The following is a 27,598-nucleotide window of genomic DNA, read 5'->3' as shown; positions in this document are numbered from 1 at the left end:
GGCCCTTACCCTGAGCTATTCTTTTACCTCTAGGCTTTGTGTCCATTGGCTGCAAGGGCTATTCGGCCCTCCTTGATAGAGGATTTCAACCAAGCGCTGGATAAAGGAAACAATAGTGCTAGGTACTCTAGTTAATGCTTAATAGAGAAAATAATAGTGCAAGGAGCTGAGTGTAACAAACCGTACACTAGATAGTTAGTATAGGGTAGATTCCCAAGGGATAAACCTAGAATAAGTTCTTTGGGTTTATATTGGCGGATAGGTTAGGAAACCTATGGGTAATAATATTATAATAATAGTTATTAGTAGAGATTAAAAGTGTTTTTTAATCTATAGATATAAAACTATATTAATAACTGGCTATTTAAGTTATTTAAAAGAGCATAAGAAGTAAACTTATATATTTAGTTAGTTTTTTAGATTTTAGTGGCTTAATTAGCTTATAAGTTAAGCTAGTTAAACTACTTAGTGTTATAAGCTTGTGTGGCTTATAAGTCAAGCTTATTAAGCTAACTTTTATTAGTCCTTTAGTTTATAATTAATCTAGAGGATCCTACTTTATAGGCCTATTATTGTAACTATAAGAGTTAGGTTATAATATATAATATAATACTTCTCTTTTATTAGTTTTATCCCCAAGACCTAGTTATTTAATATATATAAATTACTCTTCCTTTAAAATCCTTTTTTCTATAAGTTTTTTTTTTATTTATCCTTTAGTATTTATTATAATTAATTATATTTTTAAAATATATTTTAAAGAGCAAGAGCAGTATAGTAATTTATTTGTATTTATTTTTATTTATTTATTTAAAATAAAAAAATATATTTATTATAAAGATAAGGGTTTTAAGTGCTTAATTTCTTTTAATAATTTAATGTATTATTTTTAATGCATTATTAATTAAAAATCTCTTTATAATATACAGTAGCTTTTTACTGCCTAATTCTATAAAATAGCAGCTTAGTATATTAAACTTAAAAAGGAAATTAAAGCAGCTGAAGAAGAGTATTAGTAAAAGCTTAAGTATCTTTATTAGGCTAGTGCAAAAGTTAAATGCCTTTATAAATAAAAAAAACTATAGTATTAAAAAATAATATATACAGTAGTATAAGGAATTATTAATTTAAAAGAATTAGATTGTATTAAGCAGAAGGAGGCGGAGATAGTTAATTAGGCTTTTATAATAAAGCTTAATTTGCCTGTTGCTGGCCTATTCTAGTCTATTAATGCTGTTAATTAATCTGCGTTTAATTTAAACCTATTATTATTTTTATTTTTAAAGACTAATAGTATTTCTGCAGGATTGCTTAAGCGTTCTTTTTAAGTTTTTTTTTAGAGATTTATATATTTTTAGATAAGTTATATCTTTTCTATTTTATAAAATATTCTTATTTACTTATTTTTTTATTTATTTACATATAAGTTAATTTTTTAATTTTATATTTTTTTTTTATCTTAAATAATAATTGTAACAATCCGTTATACCGTTAAGCCAAACAGGGCAAAAGATTAGGCCAATAACCACTATTGTAGCAGTTACTGTAACAGAACCAGCTGCCTATAAAGGATTCGTAGTTACAGAGGACCAGGTTGTAACAATAATTTTATTTATAATTAACTTACCTGTTTTTTTATCTACTAGTGCTTTTTCTAGTAGTAAAATATAAAAAATAACTGTTTTTAATCTTATATTATTAGGTAGGTTTAACTTATAGTTAACTTCTTTAATCTTTTTTAAAATTTTAAATAGCTTAAGTTTCTTAAAATTTAATTTATTACTTAGCTGGTTTATTTTAATATTTAGTAATTTTTTATTATATAAATACTATAGTAAATAGGCTATATCCCCCTAAACAGTCTCTACAGCCACCTCTGGCTTGCCTCCAATTGTGGCGTTCTGCCCACGACGCATCAACTCTAGCATCCTTGCTGCTTCAGAGGCATACTTACATTTGGAGCGTATCTTCGGCCCGTATTTATAGAACAGAAACGGGATAGGCACGCACCCAAGCGCCAGGAACGCAGGAATAGAGCTCGCCCATTGATCTCCGAGATTTGCATACATTTGGGTGGTGAACAGTGGAAATGCAGTGCCGAAGAAGGATCGAAGCATCGATCCAGCCGCCAGCACAGAAGCAGTATATATGGTATCTGTACATTGGTGAGCATGTGCATTATTCCCAGGCATCACTAAGTAAGGGTTAAAACTTACAGCAGTCAATCAGATAGCTGATCTGCGAGATGAAGTTTAGGACAAGTCCACACGAGAATAGCAAGGCGCCGATAACCGGTGCGATCCAGTGCACCGAAGGATACGTCGTCCACGCAAATAAGAACAGACCAATTGGAAGAACAATAGAGCCAACCATAGCCGTGCTCAGTCTGGCTTCTGGTTCAATTGTGGCCCCCTTTGCTTCCATTGCCTCGCACAGACGAACGTAGCGTTTATTGTCCACACCCGACAACGCCGTAGCAAGACAGACACCAATAGTGACCCCGATAAACGGAAGTCCGGCGAGACCTTCGCTCCAGCCTCGGGTACCTTGGAAGACGGTGGGAATTGCGGCAAAAAACATGTACAGTGTGCCATAGACGATAGACATATACAGCGACATCAGCAAGATAATGGGTTCGCGAAACAGAAGAACCCAGGGACGCGATAGCGCGATTGAAAGCTCCTGTGTAAGTGTCTTGGGTGGCTCTCCTGCATCAAGCCGGGATACATAGACGCTTCCCGTCAACTTGGAGAGGGCCTTCGCTCGAGATCGCAAGATGAATGGCGCATATGTTTCAGGAGTGGCTATCGTGGTAGCAATCCAGACCACACCGGCCATGATAGAGATTAAACCGAGAACCCAGCGCCAGCCCTTGTTTTCGTCTAGGAAACCACCAACAATGGGCCCTATACATATATATATATATAAACCAAGAATCAGCAGGTATTCAACAGAAGGCAACACCGCAGTAGGGAACAAGGGCAAGGGCATCATCTACCACCTACCAAGTGCAGGCCCAAGAAAAGGAGCCGTGACAAATGCTCCCATTGCCGCTCCGCGCTGCTCCTTAGTCAACATGTCGGTAATGACGCCTCCGCCATTGGTCATCGATGATGAACCGAACGCGCACCCAAAGAAGCGAAAAAGTAGCAAGGACTGAATGTTAGGGGATACTGGCGCCGCCACGCTGAATGCCGTGAAGGCCATAAATGAAATTATATAGATGGGCCTACGCCCGTACAACTCGGACAGTGGCCCCCAGATCAGCGGTCCCAGGGCGAACCCTAACACATAGAGCGCCAAGCCCAGTGTGGCCACCTCTTCAGACACGCCAAAGTGTCTTTTGATATCAAAGATGCTGCTGGCGTATATAGAACTAGCAAAGGTCACCACCAACGCGGACATGGCCTGGAGGACAGTGATAGTCCACTTTCGCGCCATGGGCATATTCAAGGGATCCTGGGAGTCGTTCTGGAGGTAATCGATTACATAAGGGTCATCAGCCGTACCCTTGCCGGAGTATTCATGGATGCAGACATCCTCGTCGAGGCGCGTATTGAAGAAGTAAGATAGGATCCCGGATCTGCTTTGAGGGGAGTCCTCGACTCGCTGGGTGTCGTCGGAGGAGGAGACAGAAGGCTCAGGAGCAGCCGCCATGATGAGAACGACAAGAGGAACAAGAATGCCAGTGTTGAGGTCTAAGATGCTGACGGAGATTAAATCACGAACTTCTATACATCGCTATTGGAATTTATATATAAACCAAATTATAAAGCTTGAATTCGGCGCTTTAATACTATAAAAGCCCGCGGCAGTTATCTGCGGAATTATAACTTTATGCTACTTGACTTCGGAAGTTTGGATTCGGAGTTTCAGCGATATCAAAGCCCGCGGCAACTTTTTACGGCATTATAGCCCGTTTCCGATGAGTCCCCGCAAAGTGGGGTGATGCTCCCGAAATAAGACAGGCAAATACAACTACCGTATTACCTCACTTCTTTCAACCATAAATCGAGGTTCTAGATGATTTAATTCCCTCACACCTTCGACAATAATTCCCTTGCTATTTAGACAATCATTTATTATATAACCCTCGCAACTTTGACAATAAAGCATAGAGTTTAGTCCTTTAATTTTTTTATTCTTATGTACTTTATTGTTGAAAAAAGCAAAGTAATACAGTAATAGAATACACCCTATACCAAAAGGTGAGGTACTGTACTTTCTAAAGTTGAGCTAATAAATGTTTGCAAGATTGGATCAGATGGCACCATCTCGTCTGTTACATTACGTTACATTTCCTAGGAATAGAAATGTCTAACAAAAGCAACCGTCCGGCCTCCTTGTGACGAACGATCGGGTAAGAGAAACTGCTCAAATCACCAGAAATAATATACAATAGAAGAGGATAATAAGATCAAGAGAGTGGCAAATTCGTCTAATGTTACCTATGAAACACCCGTATTCAGGAATCATTAACTGCCCCGCTTCTGGAAATACCGAGGATCATATTCACAAACCATGTCAACCTTTTGTAGTTCAGTCTATGCATGTGGTGTAATTTACACCGTGAAATGACAAGGAAGAACAGCCACCAGTCTCGTAACCACATAAACCCAGCTACTACAGAGCGTTACCGAGGAAAGAGAATACCCAACGTAATTTCAATCTAATTATATCAAGCTCTACCAAGTACCCGCGATTCTTTGCTACTTTATTGAGCAAAGTATCCTCTCCCAAGAGTCCTCAGTTATTGAGATGATGACCAGTTATGCTTTGAAAGGCGTCACCGCATTAGGAGTGTCTGATTTCTCTCCCGTTCCTTGGTCTTCTATCGTCGTGCATCATGGAAAGAGGGTTAACATTCCAAGCCGGGTAGACTGTCAACTTATATCTAAGCCCCACTCTATTTCTTACGTCAAAGCATGATGTATTTATAAAAACATCTCACTGCCGGCCATTAATGAAAATACTCTGCTAGATCTTGTTCGATATCTAGCTTTTGCTAGAGTGTACTTTATCTTTCATACATGTAAGAACTATTAGAATCCTATCCTAATCTGCAGGATATTGTAAATTGACAAAAGAAAACGAATAATAAAAGGAAGAAAAGGAGGGAAGAATAAGAACCTCCCATATGCACTTTCTTGCCTCGGGCCTAGGTTAAAGGACTTGATTAAACACTTCGAATCAATACTAGAATTGAATGTTTGGTATAACACTTGATATGATGCTCGGGGATCCTTGTTAAAGGCAGTTCGGTAGGGGTTACAGTAAGTCCCAATGTGGGCCAGAATGCTGTTGTTGTTGGCTTCGAAATTGACACCGTTTGTTGTATAAAGGAAGGCATTGAGTTTATCTAACAGGAGCCGGTAGGCTAGATAAGGGAGGCAGCTGTCTCGACGATCAATTCAGCGAAATTCACCAGCTCGTCTGTAAACCGGGGAAAGTGGTGGCCGCCACGATGCGTCATCTTCTTGGATGTCGCGGGATCAAAAAGCTCAGAGACTGAGTCGTTGACAAAGAAGTATTCGTCTTTGGCACCTCGCACGTGGACGGACGGCACGGTCAGCTTGTCTGGGACATCTTGGGGTCGATACTTGAGTAGGAGCTTGACTGGAAAGGGGCCCTCGTCTTGCACCCTTTTGCTCTTGAGCACCTGGTAGTCATACACGGCGCGTTCATCCTGCTTCCAGTCGATGTCTTTCTTGCCAAACGAGGCGTCGAGTTCGCCAGGATGATAAGTTGCCTGTAGTTGGCCATTTTCCGTCTTGTCCCATGTGATTGAACCGGAATCGAGACGATATGGGAGAAAGGTCGAATTGTAGATGACCATTTTGAAAGGCCAGTCGTGAGTACCGGTACTCACTTTCTGGTGTTCTAATAGTAGCAGGGTGGCCATGGAAGCGCCTTGGGAGAAGCCCCATAGCCCATCAAAGGGTCCTTCGGATTCGATAAAAGAGACAAGACGGTCTAAGGCATTCTGTATATCCTCAGAAAACGGATAATTCCACCAACAGGAGTTTGGCAAAGGGACTTGGTCCAAGTTGGCTATGGATCGGGGGGTCAGTTCTAGTCTGAAGAAGGAACATAATGAGCGTTTGGAGACGGATTACGTAGTACTAGCTTAGATGGCTCCATTCCTGCCTCAAAGTACTCGTATTCCCAGTTGCTGGGGAGATGCTCTGTAATTTCTTCCATCATCTCTTTGAGGACATCGGCACTTTGAGCGTAGCCGTGGAGGCAAAGGAACCGCATCTTGGCGGGATTACATTGGATACTGGTATTGAGAATAGGCCCTCTAGTGGTTGCGTGCCGTTATTAATAACAAAGTGAAATTCAAGGTCGGGGTGGCGCTGAAATTGCAGGTTTTCATCAGGAATTATAACCTCCTGATCAGGGTTGCTATATTAGTTAGTAGTTTTTGGACTCAGATATAGTAACATCTAAAGTTTTGGTTTTAATTAGCTTATTAAGCAATTTAAACTAGTTAAATATAACTTAGTATTAATAAATATAGAAATTTATTATAATTGATAAATATTTCTAAAACTATAACTTTAATTATATTTAATTTGTTTTAATATTAAATTATATTAAATATTAAAATTAATATAATATTAATTTATAATTATTTATAAGTTATTAGTTTATTAATTTAATATTAAATTTTTAATTTTTAATTTCAATTATATTTAAATATAAATAGGCTATTTAAGATTAAGCAGGGTTTTATTTTATTTTATTATATTAACACAAAAGCTTAACTATTGCATTAACAATGTATTATTTTTATCTAGTCTTGCAATCCTGCTTCTTATAACTGTTCGGTGTAAGCTCCTGAAACCCTCCGATGCTGGATGGAAATGGATGCGTCTAAATTATACAATTCCTTTCTCTTTTCCCATCTCCTGCATCCGTATATGACTTTTGGGATCTAGCTCCGAAGTTCTAGATGCCTTTGCCTGAAACTTTCCGTACCTTTCGGAAGCCAGACCAAAAACGCATGGCTTAGATTTCCGATGGCGTTTGACTAGCTGGCGAAATAGATTACTAAGACCTATCAATGATGAAATATCGATAGTATTGCTCTTTAGAAGTACGACAGATATTACCTTGTGGTATTGCATAATTGTAAGGACCGACACCACGGTGAACTCACAAGATGATCAACACACAACAACGTGAACACCATGTTTCAAATTCGTGGCGGAAGAGAAAAGTCAAAGACATGGTTTGTAGTCAGAACTTGACTCCTCTAGCAGATTAGCAGTGTTGACTAACAAAAAGCAGTTTCGGAAATGAGGCAAAATGGCCAACTACCTGCACCTGAAAATAAATTTGCACACTGGATTCCAGGTCAGAAGGTCTATGTCCAGCGTTCATTTATCCTCGATTCCGGTGTGGAGATGCACAATGTCCCCGTGGCATACATGACATGGGATAAAGAGCGATGGCCTGTACACCTTCGCCGATCAGGAGGAGCTGGCCCGGTCGATACCCTGCGCCACGCTGCGGGAGATCATGAGTGAGGACGGCCACGATGCCTTTCTATTCGAATCTCGTCAGATAAATGACATTTTGAAAGGTTTTTGGTACGATCATCTCCGGGATATGATAAAGCTTGATATAGAGGCTGGATGGCGCTAGGCTCTGACTAACAGGACTGCTGCCAATGACGAGCAAATAGACTTGTGTTTTCAAATATGAATATGTTGATATAAAAATTGATACTAATAACATTTTTATCAATTTCTTTCCATTTTGGATGCTACTAATTTTATATCTTGTTCTTTATGATCTTGCCTTGGGTAAAAAGACTTCAAGCGTGGCTAATTTCGTTCATTATGTAAGGTTTCGAGGCCTAATTCTATATAACAAAGCACCGCTTAACCAATATAAGATAGAGACTAGAGACCTATACCACACCCACTGGTGTGTCTTACGGGTAAAAATATTGCTGGCATATCCGTATAATATTACCACTCTGTGCATTATTTCTCTTAAGGAGCCAGGGCCCTCTCGAGAGCGAAGACTTACTACTGAAGCTATTCGCACTAGTATTTTAGAATTCTTGACACTCATAACTACGCTGTAGATATAGCGGTACATTTTACAGCGTTCAAGGAGCCATTCAAGAGTAATGTACATTTAAAAATTGCGATATTGGTCTTTGACCTCTCTTTTATACCAATTATGCGGTGTCTTTTAATACCGGATAGGCATTTCTTATTGAGCCTATTTAACAGATACCAGAATCACTCATCACTGATTTTCAGCGCCGTTTTACCAAAGCTGCCACCGGTAAACATGGATAAGAATGCCTTCTCTGCCTGCCTGATCCCCTCAAATATGGTGTATTGTGACTTGATCTTGCCCTCTGCAATCAATCTTGGCATTGTCATCGAGAAGCTGATAACGTGTTGGAAAATGTCCTTATCATGGAACATGAATCCTTGAATCTTGATGCGGCGACGGAAGATCTCGGACGTGTTGGTGATACCGTACCGCTCCTCGGGAGGTTTGTTATATTGGGAAGCCTGTGAAAGAACATTAGCCAAAATCCAGACATGCAAGTGGCCTACAGATCATTTTCTTCGTGGAAAACAATTGCACGTACCGTGCCACAGCTGATGATTCGCCCAAAGAATTTCATGTTCTCAATTGCTGCCTGCAAGTGGTCCCCTCCAATCATCTCATATACCACGTCTAATCCGTCCGGCGCCAACCGCTTCAGCGCCGCATCGACAGACTCCTTTCGGTAGTTAAAACCGACGTCGGCGCCCAGCTCGTCGACCACCCATTTTAGCTTCTCGTCCGAGCTCACGCTCGCAATCACCTTCATCCCCTTCATCTTAGCCAGCTGCACCACAACTTCGCCAACCGAGCTTGATGCTGCACTGACCCAAATGGTCTCGCCTGGGCGGGGCTTGACGTGGCCGTAGAATGAGAGCCATGCGGTCATACCCGCCAAACCCAGCGTGCCGACGAAGTGCTTGAGGTCCAGATTGTAGTGGTTGGTCACCTTTCGCACGACATTCGCGGCATATACCTTGAAGTTGAGGTAATCGAGATCCAAGACGGCATACTCCGAGATGGGTAGCATACCGGCGATCAAGCAGCCGTCTTCCCAGTCGGGGTTGTCTGTACGGATGACCTTACCAATAGAGAAGTTGGAGACCGGTTCTCCTTTCTCGTAAGGTGGAACATAGCTCACGTTGCCGACTCCACGCATGCGGTCTCGCTGGTGGGGATCCATCCCGACAACTAGAAGCTTGACGACCACGCCACCAGGGGGTGCTACAAGCTGCACAGGCCGGTTCTCAAAGGTGGTGGTTACGCCCGGTTCCAGCAGTGCGGTAGGCGGGTTTTGATACACCCATGTCATCTTTTGAACGGTTTCCGCCATGTCAGATAGATGTGGGCCGATATCTGTATGCGAATAAATGGGAAATGGCCTCAGAGAGGGGGATGAAAATGGAGAGTAATGATAGGAAGAGGAGACCACTTTGGTTAATTTACGTTGCATCTTTGAGTCTCGAGGTATGATCTAAATAGTGAATGTTAATGGCGTCACGTATACCAATGAGAATACTGAGTACCCTAGCGCATGGTAAAGTCCAAAACGCATCTGCAAGACAAATCCGCTGACTGAGTTTTCGGAGGCTTTCGGACGTATCCGAGTCGGAGGGTTCCGAGCTGACGAACACATCTCTCGCATTAGAGGTGGTATGGCAGGAATGTAACTTTCAGGATTTTGGACCAAATTACAGCGTGAGAGAACTCTAGGCACATTGTTCATGCTTTAAAAGTCGAGCAAGCGTCTTGGGAATGCCCACCTTGACAGAGATACTAATAGCTACGACTCAGCTAGGTAGGCCTTAATAGGTACCTGCAAGTTACCTCGTTATTTTGAGAGGGTTGATATTGATTTCACTCCAATGAGGCGACCGCAACATTGACGAACACTCACTATCAAGTCATAAGTGCCAGAGAAGCTCTATGAATCTGTCTTCGGACCTCCAAACCCCACACATTACCGTAGCACGCCTGAATAAGCTTAAAATAATGCCACGTGGCGGGCTTGGCATTTAAACTTTGACCCTAATGGTCCACTTAGTTCGTTCATATAGCTAATATTCACCCCCATAGATTGCTACAGCACGAGGATATTATACTTCGTCAACAGGGCAAAGTGTCATTTTGTTTTGGTGCAATCGTTTCTGTCTCCATATCCTTTATATAGTTCTGCAAGAGTGATCCTTAGTTGTAGTGTGTAGTTTTATTATTTCACTACAAAAATAAATAAAAAAACTCTTTACTGTCCATAAACCTCTTGGAATGCCTGTGTGAAATCGGCAATGATATCATCAATATGCTCGATGCCCACGGATATACGGATCAAATCCTCCGTCACCCCTGAGGTCTTTTTCTCTTCTGCCGACAATTGCTCGTGTGTCGTAGACCATGGGTGAATGGCCAGACTCTTGGCGTCACCCACGTTCGCTACGTTAGACACCAGTTTCAGGTTATCTACTATCCTGCTTCCTTGGTCCGCACCCCCCTTGACGCCGACACTCAGCATCCCTCCAAAGCCACGGTTCAGGTACTTCTTGGCCATGTTGTGGCTGGGGTGTTTGTCCGAACCGGGCCATAGGATCCAGCTAACATACTCTGGGTGGGCCTGGAAGTACGCCGCCAGCTGGGCTGCATTCTGCGCGTGACGCTCGGCTCGCAGTGCCAGCGTCTCAAGGCCAATTAGCAACTGGTGCGCGGCATAGGGGCTCAGGCAGGAGCCCACGTCGCGGAGCATCTCTATGCGGGCACGCATGATAAACGTGGCTGGACCAAAGCTAGCGGCATAACTGAGGCCGTGGTACGCCGGTGATGGCTCGACCATTTCTGGAAATTTGGCACCATTCTTGGCCCAATCGAAACGTCCCGAATCAATGATTACACCGGCAATTGTGGTTCCGTGGCCGCCGATCCACTTGGTAGCGGAGTGGACGACAATGTCCGCACCATGCTCGATGGGTCGAACAAAGTAGCCACCGGCACCGAGCGTATTGTCAACCTACATGTCATCAAGCGTCGTCAGTAGGAGAATTCTCCTTGTTTTCTTTGTGTTTACAGTCTATCACAACACAGGTACACAGGTAGGCAACTCACAATGAGGGGAATGCCATGGTCGTGGGCAATCTTGGCAATTGCCTCAAAGTCTGGAACAAGGAGGTCTGGGTTACTAATGCTCTCGATATAAATAGCTTTCGTCTTATCGTCAATGGCCGCGGCGAAATCAGAAGGTTTCACGCTCTGAATAAACTTGGTCGTGATGTTGAAGCGAGGAAGGAGCACGGCAAGCTGACTGTATGTGCCGCCGTACAAATGCGAGCTGGCAACGATGTTGTCACCAGGTCGGGTCAGACTGATCAAGGTCAGATACTGCGCGGCCTGGCCCGAAGCGGTCGCTAGAGCGGCAAATCCGCCTTCGAGAGCAGCAATACGTTTCTCAAAGACATCCACAGTAGGCTGTCATTTCATGTTTCAGCATCTGTTCAGAGTATCAACAATCAAGAAAGCCAAGAATCGTTCACTAACGTTAGTCAAGCGACTGTAGATGTTTCCCAGCTCCCTAAGACCAAACAATCTCGCTGCCTGGGCAGAATCATTGAAAGTGAAACTCTACAGTATTAATCGTTAGACTCTGGGGCTTTATAACACAAAGGGTCCCGGTTGACGAACAGATGTAGCGTAGATAGGCACCGCGGTGGATCTAGTAACAGGATCGGGTTCATATCCAGCATGAAGCTGGAGAGTTTCAAAATTCCTCCAGGGGGATGGTTCGATAATGAATTATTATTTGTATATCACTGAGACCTGAGAATAGTGAGAAGAGTAAAGCTTCCAGGACATGGAAAGACAAATATAATAGCAAGTCTATTGTATTTGCGGTTTTGCTATTTTCTACACGCTCGACTACCATTCGGAGACTTAATGGCTTAGCCCCGAATAGTGAGAAACCATCCGATAACAAATTAATTTTAGTGCATCCTATCCTCCCGACTTGCAATCAAGGTGGGTCGCTCAGCGGTAAAATACCTTAGTACACTGTCCGTCGGTTCCATTTTTAGTGATCAACTGTGAATCCGTCTTACATTTGTAGTGGAATAAGCTCAATAGTAATCGCCATCGATTCAGGTACCTTGAATGAATGATGTCTTCTTCAACAGTCCTCCACTTACAGGTAGATACTTCACAAATTACACATCCACCGGTAGACCCTTTTACCTTTACTTTTCCAAGTCCTTTAGCACACCTTAAGCTATGTAAGCACTATGTAAGCCTCAACTTTAGGACACTTTCCTCAATAGTGTATATGCTGCAAATCGACATCAAAGGCATGCTGACCATCTAGGTTTAAATCAAGTCTCTGAAGCCTAACTTTTAAAAATACTGTAAAGTAATACAACATAACTCCGTAAGAAACTGTATTTGAGTCATTGGCTTTTCATGTGCCGGATCGCAAATAGTTAGTGTAGCCTATAAGCATTAATACAATCTATGTAACGATCCGTTATATCGTTAAGCCAAACAGGGCAAAAGATTAGGCCAATAACCACTATTGTAGCAGTTACTGTAGCAAAACCAGCTGCCTATAAGGTAATCAACCATTTACAAGGGACCAGGCTGTAACAATCTACATCAATAACAGAGTGGTCACTGCGTCCGTAAAGTACACTGATGCGTCCGATTTGTAGCTCAATGTGGATTCGCAAGATATACATTTCCTATAGTGATTATCGTTGTCAATTAACCCAAGAATATTCATTATACTTTATAAAGCTATTTATTTTAGATATGAAGCTATATTTTATTTACTTTTTAATTTTATTTCTATTTTACAACCTTCTCGATCTGTTAAACTCAATTATAAAGCGGAACCAACCAATTAGCTATTAAAAGTGGGAACCAGTAGGTAGTAAAAGGACTAATTTAAGTAAACAATGTTTTAATACATTCTACATGTTCTGAGTGTTCGGACCTTTAACTTAGCCCCGAATGGTAGGAAACCTTCCGATAACAAACTAGATTTAATGCATCCTGTAAGTGAAAACTCCTCCCTAACACAAACAAAGTCTTCAAAAGCATGCATTAAGAAGATTTTGCGACTTCCAGCGCTTCTTTATCGCCTGTCTCCAGCATATGGTTTATTCTTCTTTGGCTTTAAACCTGTGGTCTTATTGTAGTCCAAAACTGGTTTAATAACAGGAAATAGACTACAAGTAGTACCCGGAACCTCCAAGTTGTATAAGTTATAGCTTTGGCTGTCATCTTGGTTGTTGTATAATCTTCAAATTATCACAATGGGTTCAGCGCCTCCATCTCCTGCCTATGGCAAACGACTGATCCCGGTCGAGATTGACAAGATTGCACAAGACGAACCCGATCGAGTGCTGTTCTACACTCCCTGCAATAACCAGCCTTCACAAGGATACGATGTGGTGACCACCAGTATATTTGCCAATGCCATCAATAGAGTGTGTTGGTGGCTTCAGTCCGAAGTGGGAACGGAGCCCAAGATAATAGGCTACATTGGGCAGAGTATGTCCTGGATATGACCGAAATTTTCTTGCTTGCGGGGTCCATATTGATGCTTCTTGTGCTTTTTTTAGATGACATTAGATACCTGCTTCTGGTGGTGGCAGCCACAAAACTTGGCAATAAGGTGTGATCCCCATCCTACCACTACTGCTCTTCCCGCAACTGATGCTCGACAAGGTCCTCCTGTCCTCGCCACGAAATAGCCCCGAAGTACATCTTTCTCTGATCAAGCAGTTTGGCTGCGAGTTCTGGATTACAACACCAGGTGTCGGCAAATTCGACTTCATCAAGCCGCCCTTAATTCGAGTGCCTGAAGTGAATGAGCTTCTTGATCCCAAAGTCGTCAAGCCATATCGCTATGTGAAGGAATGGCAGGAAGGACGCAATGACACTTTGTGCCTACTTCACACCACTGGCTCGACCGGCCTGCCACGACTGATACCGATCACACTGGCAACCGCGTCTTCCGGTGATGCGCTTGTGGGATGAAGCGCATCCAAGGAAAGTTGCCCACTTTGGCAGAGTGGTCTGGCACGAAAATGCTGAACGCACTACCTTTATTTCATGTAAGTACCTCTACACACGCATTTGCACGCCTAGAAACAGAAGAAGTCGGTGGCTAAACGTAAGGTGTTTCACATCTCTAGGCTGCTGGTCTAAATTTTAGCTTGTTCTGTGTCATTTTCTTTAGATTTACAATCGTCTTTCCGCCCCCAACATTGAACTAGACTCCGCATTTATGTCACCCCTTGTTCTCATAGACATTGCCAACACGCCTCGCATCCTGGACAAACTTGCGAAACTCAAGTTTTGTAACGTCCTCGAGTGGCCCTGTCCCGGCGCCTGTGGGTAATATCATCAACCCCCGTGTCCCTATCATGCAGACTATGGGTATGACGGAAGGCCTGGTCGTGCCGTCCGTGACTACGCATCCGGATGAGTGGGCGTATTACCATTTCCATCCAGATTGCGGCTACGAGATGCGACTCTATTCGGATACACTGTTTGAATTGGTGTTTGTCAAGAGAAAAGAGTTGGCAGCCATCCAGACCATCTTCCTGACATTTCCCGAGCTGGACATATACGAAACCAAAGACTTGTACTCGCGCCATCCAACAATCCCTGAACTGTACAAGTACGAGACTCGCAAGGATGACCTCGTCGTGTTTGCAACCGGAGAAAAGTTCAACCCTGCAGCGGCCGAATTCCAGTTGGCTCACCACCCCTGGCTTTCCGCCGTCTACATTGCCGGCCAAGGTCGCTTTTAAACGGCCGCGCTGCTCAACCCGGCACAGGATCGATTGGAGGCTTCCGACCTTGAGATCATGGAAGAAGTGTGGCCAGCCATTGAGGCTATCAATAAGACTTTGCCCGCTTTTGCCCAGGTTCACCGCAACTTTGTCCGAATTGTGCGCATGCCCTTCCTGCGCACACCCAAAGGTACGGTAGCACGCTACGGAATTGATCGGCTCTATACCAAGGAGCTTGACGACATCTACAGAGACTCAGTCGGCTCAGAACCTTCATCCTCTTCGCCAGTAGCCTCCCTGCAGATCGAAGGGAGCAGCGAGGGAACTGTCCGTGCTGGTATCCGGGAAGCCATTCAGATCGTATCGCCGGGATTGGAACTCGAACAGGTCGAAGATGACGATAACCTTCTTGTACACGGCTTCGACTCACTCCAAGTAACCCGACTTTCGAGACTGCTCAGCTCTGCTTTTCCCTCCTCTCCTATCCAAATAAATCCCGGCATGATATATGCGAATGCTTCCATGGCCAGGCTAGCACATGTAGTGTGGGCGCAACTGCAGAGTAACGGTCAAGGATACCAAGAAACAGATACGGCGGATCTCCACCGCACCAAGGCCGTATCCCAAACAATTTCCAAGCATTTGCCGCCATCCGTGTTGTCCAGGGAGCCAAAGGAATACGTCATCCTCACGGGCACGACGGGGGCCATCGGCTCATATCTCCTTGATGCTCTGTGCAAGAACAATCGTGTTGCCAAAGTCTGGTGCTTGAACCGCAGCAGCATGGAGGATGCGGCCTGTAGACAGGCCGAGATATCCAAGTCGAAGGGGCTGTCCTCGAACCGGAAGAACAACGTCCGGTTTGTCCAGATGGATTTGGCATCCGAGGCTCTTGGCCTGAGCCAGGCGGACTTGAGAGAGATCCGAGACCAAGCAACGACCATAATTCGTGAGTGATATGCATCGTTCCCCCAGCATACCCTTATGAAAATGACTAAACAATGATGTTGGCAGACAATGCATGGGAAGTCAACTTCAATCTCCCTCTGTCCTCCTTTGAGACACAGCTCGTCGGGCTCCAGAGTCTGGTTCGCATCTGCACGGAGACTCAGCACAAGATTCGCTTCTTCTTTGTCTCCTCTATCAGTGGCGCCATGAATTGGCCCTCGCACATCTTGGGCCCCATACCTGAAACTAAGCTAACAAATCTAGACGCCTCCATCAACGGGTACGGCGCCTCCAAGCTCGTGGCTGAGCACCTGCTCAGCAAGGCTGCTCAATCAGGCGTACTGCGTCTCTCGGTCCTGCGCGTGGGTCAAGTTGGAGGACCCGTTGCGACTCACGGGGAAGGTAGCATATGGACGCGGAGGGATTGAGTGCCAGCGGTAAGTTGCCTTTGCTTCCTGTCTTTCCATTTTTTCCTGTTTTCTAAGCCAGCAATTTGTGCTGATCCATCAAATAGATCATAGACGCATCGGCTTACCTCGGCAAACTGCCCGCGAATCTAGGCGGTGCTACGGCCCTGGACTGGATTCCTATCGATCTGTTGGCCGAGGTCATGGGCCAGCTGATCGATTCGGATGCGAAAGCAACGGGTAGTGGCACTCAGGAAGTGGAAACCTATTACAACATCGTTAACCCCCGAACCATTGGCTGGGATTCGCTGCTGCCAACCGTACAGGATCGTCTGGAGACAGCTCTGTCGCCGAAGAAATTGCAAGTTGTTCCCTTTTCCCAGTGGCTGGACGACTTAGAGACGGCCGAGGCCGCAATCGTCCAAGAGGTGGAGAAGAAGAACGGGGCGACTCCCTTGTAGACAGCGGCAAGCCGAGCGCAGACGGGGCTCAAATTGTTGTCCTTTTTCCGGGGGATGGCGAAAACATTAGGTGATGATGCTGTCAACGCAGCTTTATCTACCCCGAACTGGGCTGTGGGCAATGGCTTGGCACGAAGCTCTGTCTTCGCCCAGCTGACACCTGTATCCCCTGCCTGGTTCGAAACTTGGCTGGATCAATGGGGCTCCTAAGTAAACGAAGTCTGCCTGATTTCAATTTTATTCAAATTGCTACTGAACGGCTCTGGTTTATGATTTTAATACAAGCTTGTTATTGCTGGTATTTTGTCTATGCAAAGATCGTATGAGTAAGAATAAGACCCAGCAACATCGCCCTCTTGTATTCATGCAACTGTAAAGGCACGCATACGTAGAGCCACCGGCGCTCTTGTATAATACAGCTCCTTTGATTCGCCTTACTCTCCTTGAAACCCTCCCTCTTCTTGCAGCTTCCTCCCAAAGTTGCTCAATAGTTTAAGCTCTTGAAAGACTTTCTCTCAGCGGTCAGCATTTTTAGGCTGGTGGCTTTGGTCTAGTAATACGGTGTCCAGATGGTATTCTTTACCCGCTTGTGCCTATCGTAGCTACCATGTTGCCCCTACCCTCGAGTTACTTGGCTACTTGATTGGTTCAGGTTAGCGTTAAGAATACATGCCAGGGTTGGGAGGCTGATGGTTAGGATTGTCACATACCCAATAAAGTGCTACTCGCATACCCTGCAGCTCGGCATAGCACAGATTAACCCACGTGGTTGTAGAGTGATCGACAGAGTCCCGTCCCTGTCCCTGCGTCTAGTCCACGTGCCATTCGGAGGGATGTTTAGTAAATGATGGGTAAGTTTGCAGTCTTTCGGAGACTAGAGACTATCCCTGCAGGATGGTGCGTTGGAGCCGGAGCCGGGATTTTCAGAGATGAGTTAACGAGCTAGCTGGTCAGCACACACACAGCTCCAAATATTCCGGATTGTCGTGCCACACTACGTACTAACAACCTGATCTACGCCAACTGTTGTTAGCTGTAAGTTGTCTGGCTCCAGGGGTAGGTAATCCCATATCAGGTTGTCAATGTGTGTTTTCCCAGAAGTCTCATTAGTGAATCTTTTTCATTTTCTATCTACTTATATGCTATGACTAATAATTTTATCGAAATATTACTTTTATAAAACATTTACAGCAATAGTATTTATATTACAGCTGGCTTCATAGCTGGCTCTTACAATCAATACGTTGCAGTTGGCTTATAGGGTAAGCCGTAGTAAAAGAGTTATATAAGTAGAGTCTAATGCACTAAGGTACGAAAATCCCTAAATAATAGACTAATAAGAGAAAAGAATATCCTTGATACCTCAATGCATATACCCTGGTAGACCGAATAACTTACAGCTAACGAGGGTAAGCGTCGATCAGGTTATCTGTGCACTTGGAACACACCACCTAAGTCCATCTGCCGAATGTATCCGATACAAAGTATCCGATACAAAGTATCCGATACACAGCCGCACAGAGCTTACCCAGCAAAGGTTGATCGTAATCGAGCACGTTTGCTCCTGTTTGAGAGAGAGTTCCATTCTAGCACAATCAATAAAATGGCCTGATTGCAGTGTAGCTCTATCCGATTGGATCAGCTTCCAGGTAAGACGCGCCTAGAGTAGGCACTACCACAGCGAATTTATCTTGGGTTTGTCAAAACCACTTTCATTTATCCTGGGCCACTGCCCTAATATAAGAGAAGTCCATGCGAATGAATCAAACAATTGATCTTCCAATCGTCAGCCTCGAAGCAATATCCGCAGTCCGCACATTAGAAGTTTAGCTATCGCAAAGAAGAACCAAATCCACAGGGAAAATGTCCTCCAATACGCAAGACCAGCAGATTGCCTGTATCAAAGACCTCAAGAGGGCAGGATCCGAGAAACTGTCGCAGTCTTATCAAGGTGGGATTTTCTTACTGGGGCGCGTGTGCGTGATAAAGCTAATGCTGGAGAAATACAGACTACTACAATGGCGGCGCCATGGACGAACTGACGTGCGTGATTTCTTCCCTTTTTGTTTAAAGAGTGGTCAATCATTATGGATTGTTTCTCTGAACATAATTGATTGTAGACTTGATTGGAATGAAACCGCGTTCAATAAATATCTTCTACGGCCGCGAGTCCTGCGCAATGTCGAGAACATCGACATGAGCACCACATTGTGGGGCAAGAAAGCGGCAGTACCCTTTGGCTTGGCTCCAAGTGCAATGCATCGACTCATCCATGCAGATGGTGAGATTGGTACATCAAAGGCTGCAGCTGCACGTAACGTGCCCATGGTCCTTTCTCTCCTGTCCAACGACTCCCTGGAAGACGTGGCGGCCCAAAGAACCGATGGCCCTACGCCGTACGGTATTCACATCAGCCCGCTGAATAAGCGCGAAGTCTTGAGCAACCTACTCATCCGAGCCAAAGGTAGGCCCCATACTCTAAGTACACAGTTACAACTTACAGTAAACTGTTGTTGACAACTTGGTGTTCAGCTGCCGGATACAACGCTGTTATCTTGACCGTGGACGCTCCCATGTATGGCCGACGTCTGGCGGATGAGCGCAACAATTGGAGCATCATTCCACCAGGCGCGACTTTCCCAAACGTCGCCGCACAACATGTGAAACCAAGTGAAATTTCCGTCAGTATGTATCATGTAACATCCTCGCACTTATTCAAAGTAACTTTCTCATGGACCAATTTTAGGTGCCTCTGAAACCTGGGAAGAATTCATTCCTTGGGTTCGAAGCCAGACAGATCTCGAGCTCTGGGTGAAGGGAGGTCAGTTCCACTGTGAAAAGCACATCGGACCCCGCCATTTATACTGTTTCACATACTGACCGAATCATTTTCCGGCTGCAGTCACCTCTAAAGAGGATGTTGAGAATGCCATCAAACATGGGGTGGATGGTATCATCATCTCCAACAACGGTGGTCGGCAACTAGACACCACACCTGCCACTATTGACATCCTTCGAAAAGTTGCGCCAATCGCCAAGGGCAGGATCCCTCTAGCTTTGGATGGTGGCGTCTACCGGGGCTCGGACATTTTCAAGGCCATCGCCCTCGGAGCGGACTTTGTTTTTGGGGGAAGAATTGCCATCTGTGGCTTAGCGGTAAGACCATTCATTCCCCCATTTCAAGCAGAAAAGATATAGTTCGTTTCTCATTAATATCGTGTTCTCGATCTAATTTGCTGTTAGTACAACGGTTCTGCTGGCGTAGGCCTTGGCCTGGATATCATTATCAAAGAGTTCAAAAGCTGTATGGGGCTGACAGGATGTACTAAGGTATCAGACATCGGTCCTCACCATCTGTCTATTTTACAAAGCAATGGACTCCTTGGAAGTGTGTATTAGATACATTTGACGAAAGAGTACAAGCATTGTCTCTTATCAGATAAAAGGAGATCAATTGGACTTGAGCTACCTAGCCATGAGCATTCTCATATTGAATATCCTTTTTACTGCCCAAATTGATCACAATTGAGAAAATAATAACAAACAAAATGATTGCTGCAATGGCCCAGGTTGTTCTATTGCTACAGCTAGATAATTGTTTATGCCTCTATTCCGCCTGTCCTTGGGAGCCCATGTCAACATCGAATAGTGAATTCCAGCTGCCCAATCTCCAATCATCCAAGAAATCAAGTCCTAGGAAATCTCCATAGAGTGGCAGATTGCTCTCACCCTGCTCTAATTGAGACGGAACTATATTGAACTGTGCGTTCGGCGAGGTGTAAGCATCCGCCATGATGTTGTCCTGCGACTGCGACTGCGACTGTGTAGGGGCTTGACCGAGAACGCTGGGTTGAACCGGATACAGATTTTTCTTTGCAAGGATCTCCTCAAATACCGGTAGCGCTCTTTTTAGGGCTGGTATTTCTTTTCCCTGGGTGAGAACAAGCATTGTCTGGCTGATGGATATCCGAGCCATAGAACGGACGAGGTCTGTCTCGGCTGGATCGAGGGCCGATTCGATGTGTAGAGCGAGCAGCGCAGTTATTGTGGTAATGCTAACAAGGCCCTTGTCAGTTCCATTAGTGCGTTCTATAAAGCATGCCTAAGCATTGGGAAAATGAGAAGAAATGGACAGAACGTACAAAGGCATGGGAAAGTCCTGAAGGGTACCACTCGCCAACACCCTCATAGAGATCATGTCCAACTCGAGAATAGCGGATCGAAGCCGCTCTTTGGCCCACTCGCTCCAGTCCGCATGTTGCGACTGCTGCAAACGGCGTCGTATCAGACGACACAATATGCACTCAAACCTGTAGCTCATGGCTTGTATATTCAGATAGTACACGTCAGTTCCAATATTTCCACCCACGTGCATCTTGTTAGCAAGAGACTTGCGCCATGTATCGAGTGGATGCATCATTTGACGAGGATCCTGATGTGGCTTGTTTATCACAATGGACAAACACTGGCCGACTAAACAGAGTTAGCCATGCTTATGGTATCAGTACAGAGTGAAAATAAGAATAAAACGGAATAAGAACAAAGATTCACATAGAGCCAGCACGTACATATTCGAGACAACTCGCAGAGGGCAACAGGAGATGCTTTTTGCTGAGGCGTGACCACCGATAGCAAGCCGGATGATGCTCCCGAGACATCCTCAGCTTCCCAGTCATCCTCCGTCCTCGGTTTAATGGCGGATGTGTTTTCGAGTAGTCGCGAGCGTCTAGTATTGACAAAGACGTTGAAAATGTCTAAAAACTACATATCTATAGTAAGCATAGAGTAGGGGGAACAAAACATAGCGACGAGAAAAGGGACATACGTAGAGAGTCCACCAGATCCTTCTGTACAACTTTATAATTTTGCGGGGTTTGTCTTCTCGAATACACCTATTGGAGAGTCAGTAGGCAGTTAGTACCTGCAATAACTGTTACAGGTGTCACAATTCAGGAGTAGGGAACGCACGTGTCTCGTAGGTCAAGCTTAGTGGCAAGACGGATCGCATTATGGAACCAATAGCTAAAGTCCCGGTCGGTGGGGTGGTCAAGAATCACCATGCACAAGATGATGGATCCCTGAAGCATCAACAACGGGTCATCTTCAGCAGCAAAGTTATGGAGCAGCTTGGCCTTGGAGAAGAACGACTCTTGCGCGGCCGAGCGGCTAGCAAAGCCACAGGCAGAGAGCACATCCACTGGCGCATGGAGACTGGCCGGTGTCAATATGACGTGGAGTAGGAACAAAGAGCAGTCGCCGGATTGATAGCCGCGAATGAAATCAGCTCTGTTAATCACGGGAGCAAAAGTACAGACGTGATCAAAATATGTCTTAACTAGGGTATCTCTGTCATTTTTTTCCCCTGTAAGTAGAGTGAAGACGAAGACCTAAAGAGGGTGGGGGAATGAAGGATTCTAGACTGTCTTACAAGTGCTGCGGAGGAGGTAGATCAAAGACACCCTTCTTGGCAAGATATTCATTGTCAATGTCGTCCAATTGGGGTAGCTTGGTCCATAGGCAGTTCCGAGGAGTAAAGCTCTCTTCCGGCCTTGAACGGTAGGGGGTATTAGAAATGGTGTGATGCTGACTTGATTCTGTTGTTTCTTTCACAGCGTCATTTAGGATATTAAGGTAGAGCAGGTCTGGTTCAGTCTGAGGTGGGTTTTGGCAGTCCGAATGATCGGAAGTGGAAGATTGTCTTTGATTAGATTGATTAAGTGTGTCTAACTGGCTACTTTGGGATGTAGCCGGGGAGAGTCTGGTCTTTTAACAGGTTAGTGGGGATTTGAAAGGATCGCCGAAGGAGCAGAAGAACAAGAAGACGAGAGAAGCAGCTGAGAGATATTCTAGGCATACTTGTATACTGCTAGGAGCTGGTAAAACGTGTACTGCTTTCCTATGAGCCCTATCAGTTTTAGCACGAGCCTCGTCAATCAGGAACCATGAGCTATCCTAGCAGTGAACCACTTACCTAGACCGACCCTTACGGACATGTAGCACACAGTCCTTAGCGCACTGCCTGCTGGTACAGCTGCTGCAGGGGAGGCCGATTACGGTGGCGTCGCACTTGACCTTGCGCACACGGCAGGGCAGACATGACTTGTTGGCTTTGGGTGCACGTTTTCCGGTTTCTCCATGCGCCCTCTGCGGCTCGCTACGTGAAGTATTCATTGAAGGCGAAGAGCGGCGTTTGTTGTAGCCTGCAGTGGCGTAGAAGTCAGGGCTTGGGTGGTAGCGTGAGGGCGCTTTTGACATTGCCGCGTGGTAAATTGAACCTGGATCGGAGTTTGTATATTCCCGAGTCTAGCTTACCCTGTGGCTGAATTCACGTGATTAATACTGTTGCATCCACATTCATGTAGCATTGCATGCTCCTGCATTGCAGAGATCAATTGATTACTGTATATCACACGACGTGCCTCACAGTGTCCACCCCCAGTCCTACCACATGTTTCGCTATATAACAGGTTTATGGGTGTTTACGATAGTGGAGCCTGGACCCCACTGCCACCGCTAAGAAAAACTCTTGACAACATTAAATTTTAGCACTAGCAGTTTAAAACATACCTTGGCAGATATTGAAATTTAGTAAAAGGACCAGTATGTTAAAAAGGAATTAATTATAATAAAAACTTTATTTAAGGTAGTTAATAATAATATATGTTGTTTCTTTAATATAAAAAATAGTAGAATAAAATCTTTTTTTTTTTTTAGTAAAAAGTAAAGGATACTAATAATTTATATAGTCAAAAGGTATATAATATATTACTTGAAAGTAGTTCTAAAAGCGCCTAGGTGTCTCTGTAAGCATACTACTAGGCTCTATAGATGGAAATAATAGAGGATCCAGAATAAATGCAAACCAATTAGCAGCGTCCTTGGAATGGGACGCGTCGTTAGTAGTTGAACTAGGCACTAATAACATAGCCTGGCGAGCTGCCTTATCACAGCCGCTCTCCTCTTGTTCCTGCTCCACACTCTCCAATTCTTCCAAATTATTAATATCGCGAGATACTGCTCGCGCTGCCTTCTCTATCCAATCCTTGCGCTGCTTACGGAGATGATTGACCCTTGCGATAAGCAACATTACTTCCTCTTCAGCAGCCTCTATCTCACTATCCAACTGATCCCGACGACGAGAGATGTGTAAGGACTGCTGAGCAGTAAAAGCCTTATAATCTTTCACACATTCTGAGCAACGATTGGAATCTTTCTCAGAAGCCAAACACTGAGTACCTTTCTTTTCACAATAAAAAAAGGCTTTATTTCGGTAGGTTGCGAGAGAGTCGATGAAATTAGAGCTACACTCTTATTATTATTATTTTGTTTCTTGGTACAGTCGGAGCTTTTGAACTTCTGAATACGATAAGACATGATGAAGACTTAGAAAAGATAAAGAGTACAAGTGACACTACCAACAAAGCGGATAATGTAGATACTTATATATAATAACAACAGAGCCTTAGTAGTAAAACTAGCAATAGCATATCCTGTATCCAAATAGACTTAGTTAGTATCTAAAATAGTGGAATTTCTAATATTTAGGGTTAATATATATATATAAATATATATTTAGATAAGTATATAGCTTAAAGAAATTTAATCAAGTATTGTAGATATAATTATTAGTTTATAACTTAAGATATAGCAGATATACTATATTATAGCCGATAAGTACTGTATTACAGTACATATGCACTATATTGTAGAAGCTGCTGTAATATAGACATTAAGGGCCCAGGACTTCCTTATAAAAGCCCTGCTTTTGTAAATACCAAATAAACCTGCTTAAATATTAAATAAGCCATACTATAGAAATTGCAATATATTATAGCTTGACTATTGTAGTTATAATTTAAATTTATTATTATTATTATTATTAGAAAGTATATATAATGCTATTATATATAGATACTATACTGTAATAAGTGTATGTTATATTATTGTAAATATATACTGCAGTCTATGACCTTAAATTTTAATACTTCCTTGTACAACCACAGGTACATTTTATACTAAATGCACTTTCTTCAATACCAAATCAGCCGTCTCAAAAGGAGCAGCGATAATTCTTTCGAAATACGCCCCAATACATTTCCAAACACACCCACACAAATGCATTAGTACTGTTCGGTAAAAGAGGAAGTATTCTCAAGAAAGGGAAACCTCGACTGAATGTTTCGCTATAAGAAAGAGAGATTCATATTGCACAATCGGAAACATAATAAAAAGCCAAGATGCTGTAAATAATCAGGGTAGCAGAGTATCGGCTAGGTAAAGAAGGAAGGGATATACCGAGAGAGCCAGCACTGACGCTAGTAAAATTAGCTATACTTCAAATGGCTTAATGTGGAAGAGTTTAAGGTACCTACTTGCTTCAGGGTAAACCAAGGCAGCAAAATTCCTAGAATTATACATCCAGTAAGTAAAATCCACACATACGGGCCTGTTCGGGCAACCAAGTCCATGAAAATAGACCAAATTCAATTTCAAATTCGCTGTACGGAAGGACTTAGGCCCTAAGACTTAATAACAACAGAGAGTTACACTGTGTGGCAGGGTTGCCCTAGTCCTAGGCCCAAGCCTTTCTTTTGCAGTCAATCCTTCGTGTTGAGAATGAGATAACGGAGGCAAGCTCCGAAGCTCCGATTGGATCTCTGAAGCTCCGATTGGACCCCCACAGTCCCGATTGGCGCTGGCTCTACCCCGAATTGATCTTGCAAGGCCCTGATACAACTTGCCTGATAATATCCCGGCCAGCAATTTAAGTAAATAAAGAAAAGAATTAATTATTGTAACGTTCTGATCCTATACCTAGTATAGGGTAACTAGTTCTTAAGGGATAAACCTTTAACATTGGGTTTATATTGGCAGAGAGATGTAAAGGATTTTATAAGCAGTCTTAGTTATATAGCTAATAACTTTAAATAAAGGTCTAATTTAGTTATTATATAAATGCTATATTAATAACTAACTATTTAAACTATATTTAATAAATATAATAAATAATCTTATATAGTAAGTTATTTTATAGTTATTACTTATATAAGTTATATTATATTTAATAAAAATACTTCTTTAAAGTTATAATTTTATTTTATAATTAAATATATATTTTATTAAAAATATATTTTTTTTAATTTAATTAATTACTTTATTTATAGTTTACTTAAAGATATATATTAAAGGGATTTTATATAGTTAATTTATAATATAATACTTTTTTTTTATTAATTTTATTTTTAAGGCTTAAGGCTATATAAAGTTTTATTTTTTTTTTTTTAATAATAAATAATTATATTTTTTTATAATGCTTTATAGTATTTTTAAATAATATTCTTTAGTTTTTAAAAGCTTAATTAATTATTATAAAGTAATAATAATAATTATTAAAATTATTAAAATCTTTATTATATTTTATTTTTTTTATAATTTTTATAATTTATTTTATAAAATAATAATAAAGTATAATAAATATTTAAAATATATTTATAAAAGTTAATTATATAATAAAAATAATATTTTTTTAGCTATAAATAAGTATTTTCTTTATTTTTTAATAAATATATATTTTATTAATTTATTTTTTAATATAATATTTAGCAGTTAAAAAGAAATATTTAAATATTGCTAAGCATTAAATTAAGTATAAATTTCTTAAGTAATAATAAAAATTAATAAAGTTTTAATAATAATTATATAATAAACCATATACTAGATAGTTAGTATAGGGTAGATTCTTAAGGGATAAACCTAGAATAAGTTCTTTAGGTTTATGTTAGAGGATAGGTTAAGAAACCTATAGGCAATAATATTATAATAATAGTTACCAGTAGGGATTAAAAGTGCTTTTTAATCTATAAATATAGAACTATATTAATAATTAACTATTTAAGTTATTTAAGTAAGTGTAAAAAGTAAACTTATATATTTAGTTAATTAGGCTAGATTATTTATAGATTTTAATAATTTATTATAGATTATTTTATAAGATTAATAATCTACTTATAGATTATTAGATTATTATAATAATTTAATAATTTATTATAATTAATAGGTTAGTTTTATATTAATTTAGTTTAGCTTACTCTATAGGCCTATTGTTATAACTATAAAAGGCAGGTTATAATATAATACTCCCCTTCTATTAGTTTTATTCTTAAGACCTTTATAAATTTTAATATAAATAATACATCCTTTACTTAATAAATATAGTTATTCTTTAGTTCTTTTACTAGCATTTTCTAGTTTTTTTTTATTAACTTTATTATACTAGATAAGATTTTAAAATTAGTTTATCTTAAGACTATATATTATAAGTCTTTATTTAAATTAATTATTACTGGTGCTAATAAAATAAATAAATATTATTTTTTTTATATTTTTAAAGGTTATTAAGAATATTTATTATCTTTTATTAATTTTTTTTATTATTTAAAGTATATTAAATTAAATTAGTTATATTATAATGTCTAAGGTTTAACTTTAAAGTAATTAAAGTATATTACTATATATTATTTTTATTTAAAGAATAAGCTTAAAGAAGCTAAAGAAGAGTATTAATATATTAATATAAAAGTTAAGTATTTTTATAAGCAGAAGAAAATATAGTATAAAAAGATAAGATATATAGTTTTATAGAGTATTATAGATTTAAAAGAATTAGATTATATTAAGTATAAGGAGGCAGAGGCTGCTGTTTATTAAGCTGTTGTATTAGCGCTTAGTTTTATTAGCCTGTTTTAGTTTATTAATATTATTAATTAGTTTGCATTTAACTTAAACTTATTATTATTTTTATCTTTAAAAACTAATAGTATCCCTGCAGGATTGCTTAAGTATTTCTTTTAAGTTTTTTTTTAAAAACCTATAAGTCTTTAAATAAGTTATACCTTTTTTATTTTATAAAATATTCTTATTTATTTATTTT

The 27,598-nt window shown here is 41.6% G+C and overlaps 11 protein-coding genes across 11 annotated transcripts; 6 read left to right on the top strand and 5 right to left on the bottom strand.

Moving 5' to 3' along the window:
* Nucleotides 1-1,853: 1,853 nt before the first annotated feature.
* TrAFT101_004594 (uncharacterized protein) lies at nt 1,854-3,657 on the bottom strand (the record flags this gene model as incomplete). Its single annotated transcript, XM_024898880.1, has 3 exons — nt 1,854-2,155; nt 2,217-2,906; nt 3,006-3,657. 3 exons carry the CDS (start codon nt 3,655-3,657, stop codon nt 1,854-1,856), a joined length of 1,644 nt encoding a protein of 547 aa, XP_024765603.1.
* Nucleotides 3,658-5,377: 1,720 nt separating this feature from the next.
* TrAFT101_004593 (uncharacterized protein) lies at nt 5,378-6,258 on the bottom strand (the record flags this gene model as incomplete). The annotated part of the gene is made up of 2 exons (XM_024899053.1): nt 5,378-6,051; nt 6,117-6,258. The coding sequence occupies 2 exons, from the start codon at nt 6,256-6,258 to the stop codon at nt 5,378-5,380; spliced, it is 816 nt and encodes a 271-aa protein (XP_024765604.1).
* A 907-nt stretch (nt 6,259-7,165) lies between these two features.
* On the top strand, nt 7,166-7,532 carry TrAFT101_004592 (uncharacterized protein; the record flags this gene model as incomplete). Its single annotated transcript, XM_024903043.2, has 2 exons — nt 7,166-7,238; nt 7,294-7,532. 2 exons carry the CDS (start codon nt 7,166-7,168, stop codon nt 7,530-7,532), a joined length of 312 nt encoding a protein of 103 aa, XP_024765605.2.
* Nucleotides 7,533-8,066: 534 nt separating this feature from the next.
* On the bottom strand, nt 8,067-9,986 carry FUB6_2 (Dehydrogenase fub6). The gene is made up of 3 exons (XM_066127232.1): nt 9,840-9,986; nt 8,621-9,699; nt 8,067-8,540 (listed from the first exon to the last, which is right to left on the bottom strand). The coding sequence occupies exons 2-3, from the start codon at nt 9,527-9,529 to the stop codon at nt 8,259-8,261; spliced, it is 1,191 nt and encodes a 396-aa protein (XP_065983341.1). The 5' UTR covers nt 9,530-9,699; nt 9,840-9,986; the 3' UTR covers nt 8,067-8,258.
* A 332-nt stretch (nt 9,987-10,318) lies between these two features.
* Nucleotides 10,319-11,804, bottom strand: FUB7 (Sulfhydrylase fub7; the record flags this gene model as incomplete). The annotated part of the gene is made up of 4 exons (XM_066127231.1): nt 10,319-11,074; nt 11,170-11,529; nt 11,599-11,680; nt 11,743-11,804. The coding sequence occupies 4 exons, from the start codon at nt 11,802-11,804 to the stop codon at nt 10,319-10,321; spliced, it is 1,260 nt and encodes a 419-aa protein (XP_065983340.1).
* Nucleotides 11,805-13,364: 1,560 nt separating this feature from the next.
* FUB8_3 (Non-canonical non-ribosomal peptide synthetase fub8) lies at nt 13,365-14,091 on the top strand (the record flags this gene model as incomplete). Its single annotated transcript, XM_066127230.1, has 3 exons — nt 13,365-13,602; nt 13,674-13,726; nt 13,780-14,091. 3 exons carry the CDS (start codon nt 13,365-13,367, stop codon nt 14,089-14,091), a joined length of 603 nt encoding a protein of 200 aa, XP_065983339.1.
* Nucleotides 14,092-14,480: 389 nt separating this feature from the next.
* FUB8_2 (Non-canonical non-ribosomal peptide synthetase fub8) lies at nt 14,481-14,870 on the top strand (the record flags this gene model as incomplete). Its single annotated transcript, XM_066127229.1, has 1 exon — nt 14,481-14,870. One exon carries the CDS (start codon nt 14,481-14,483, stop codon nt 14,868-14,870), a length of 390 nt encoding a protein of 129 aa, XP_065983338.1.
* Nucleotides 14,871-14,927: 57 nt separating this feature from the next.
* TrAFT101_004587 (uncharacterized protein) lies at nt 14,928-16,228 on the top strand (the record flags this gene model as incomplete). Its single annotated transcript, XM_024909203.2, has 2 exons — nt 14,928-15,801; nt 15,867-16,228. 2 exons carry the CDS (start codon nt 14,928-14,930, stop codon nt 16,226-16,228), a joined length of 1,236 nt encoding a protein of 411 aa, XP_024765608.2.
* A 182-nt stretch (nt 16,229-16,410) lies between these two features.
* Nucleotides 16,411-16,668, top strand: TrAFT101_004586 (uncharacterized protein; the record flags this gene model as incomplete). Its single annotated transcript, XM_066127228.1, has 1 exon — nt 16,411-16,668. The coding sequence occupies one exon, from the start codon at nt 16,411-16,413 to the stop codon at nt 16,666-16,668; it is 258 nt and encodes an 85-aa protein (XP_065983337.1).
* A 1,661-nt stretch (nt 16,669-18,329) lies between these two features.
* On the top strand, nt 18,330-20,277 carry FUB8_1 (Non-canonical non-ribosomal peptide synthetase fub8). The gene is made up of 7 exons (XM_024909204.2): nt 18,330-18,619; nt 18,678-18,711; nt 18,789-19,132; nt 19,201-19,353; nt 19,415-19,489; nt 19,571-19,824; nt 19,912-20,277. The coding sequence occupies exons 1-7, from the start codon at nt 18,532-18,534 to the stop codon at nt 20,065-20,067; spliced, it is 1,104 nt and encodes a 367-aa protein (XP_024765609.1). The 5' UTR covers nt 18,330-18,531; the 3' UTR covers nt 20,068-20,277.
* Nucleotides 20,125-22,901, bottom strand: TrAFT101_004584 (uncharacterized protein). The gene is made up of 8 exons (XM_066127227.1): nt 22,640-22,901; nt 22,525-22,564; nt 22,097-22,431; nt 21,637-22,014; nt 21,494-21,560; nt 21,237-21,429; nt 20,811-21,141; nt 20,125-20,723 (listed from the first exon to the last, which is right to left on the bottom strand). The coding sequence occupies exons 1-8, from the start codon at nt 22,837-22,839 to the stop codon at nt 20,276-20,278; spliced, it is 1,992 nt and encodes a 663-aa protein (XP_065983336.1). The 5' UTR covers nt 22,840-22,901; the 3' UTR covers nt 20,125-20,275.
* Between the last annotated feature and the right edge of the window lie 4,697 nt (nt 22,902-27,598).

The sequence above is a fragment of the Trichoderma asperellum genome, chromosome 2 (assembly GCF_020647865.1).
Source record: "Trichoderma asperellum chromosome 2, complete sequence".
Lineage (NCBI taxonomy): Eukaryota > Fungi > Ascomycota > Sordariomycetes > Hypocreales > Hypocreaceae > Trichoderma > Trichoderma asperellum.
The sequence above is the reverse complement of the archived record's forward strand: the minus strand, read 5'-3'. Positions and strand labels throughout refer to the sequence as shown.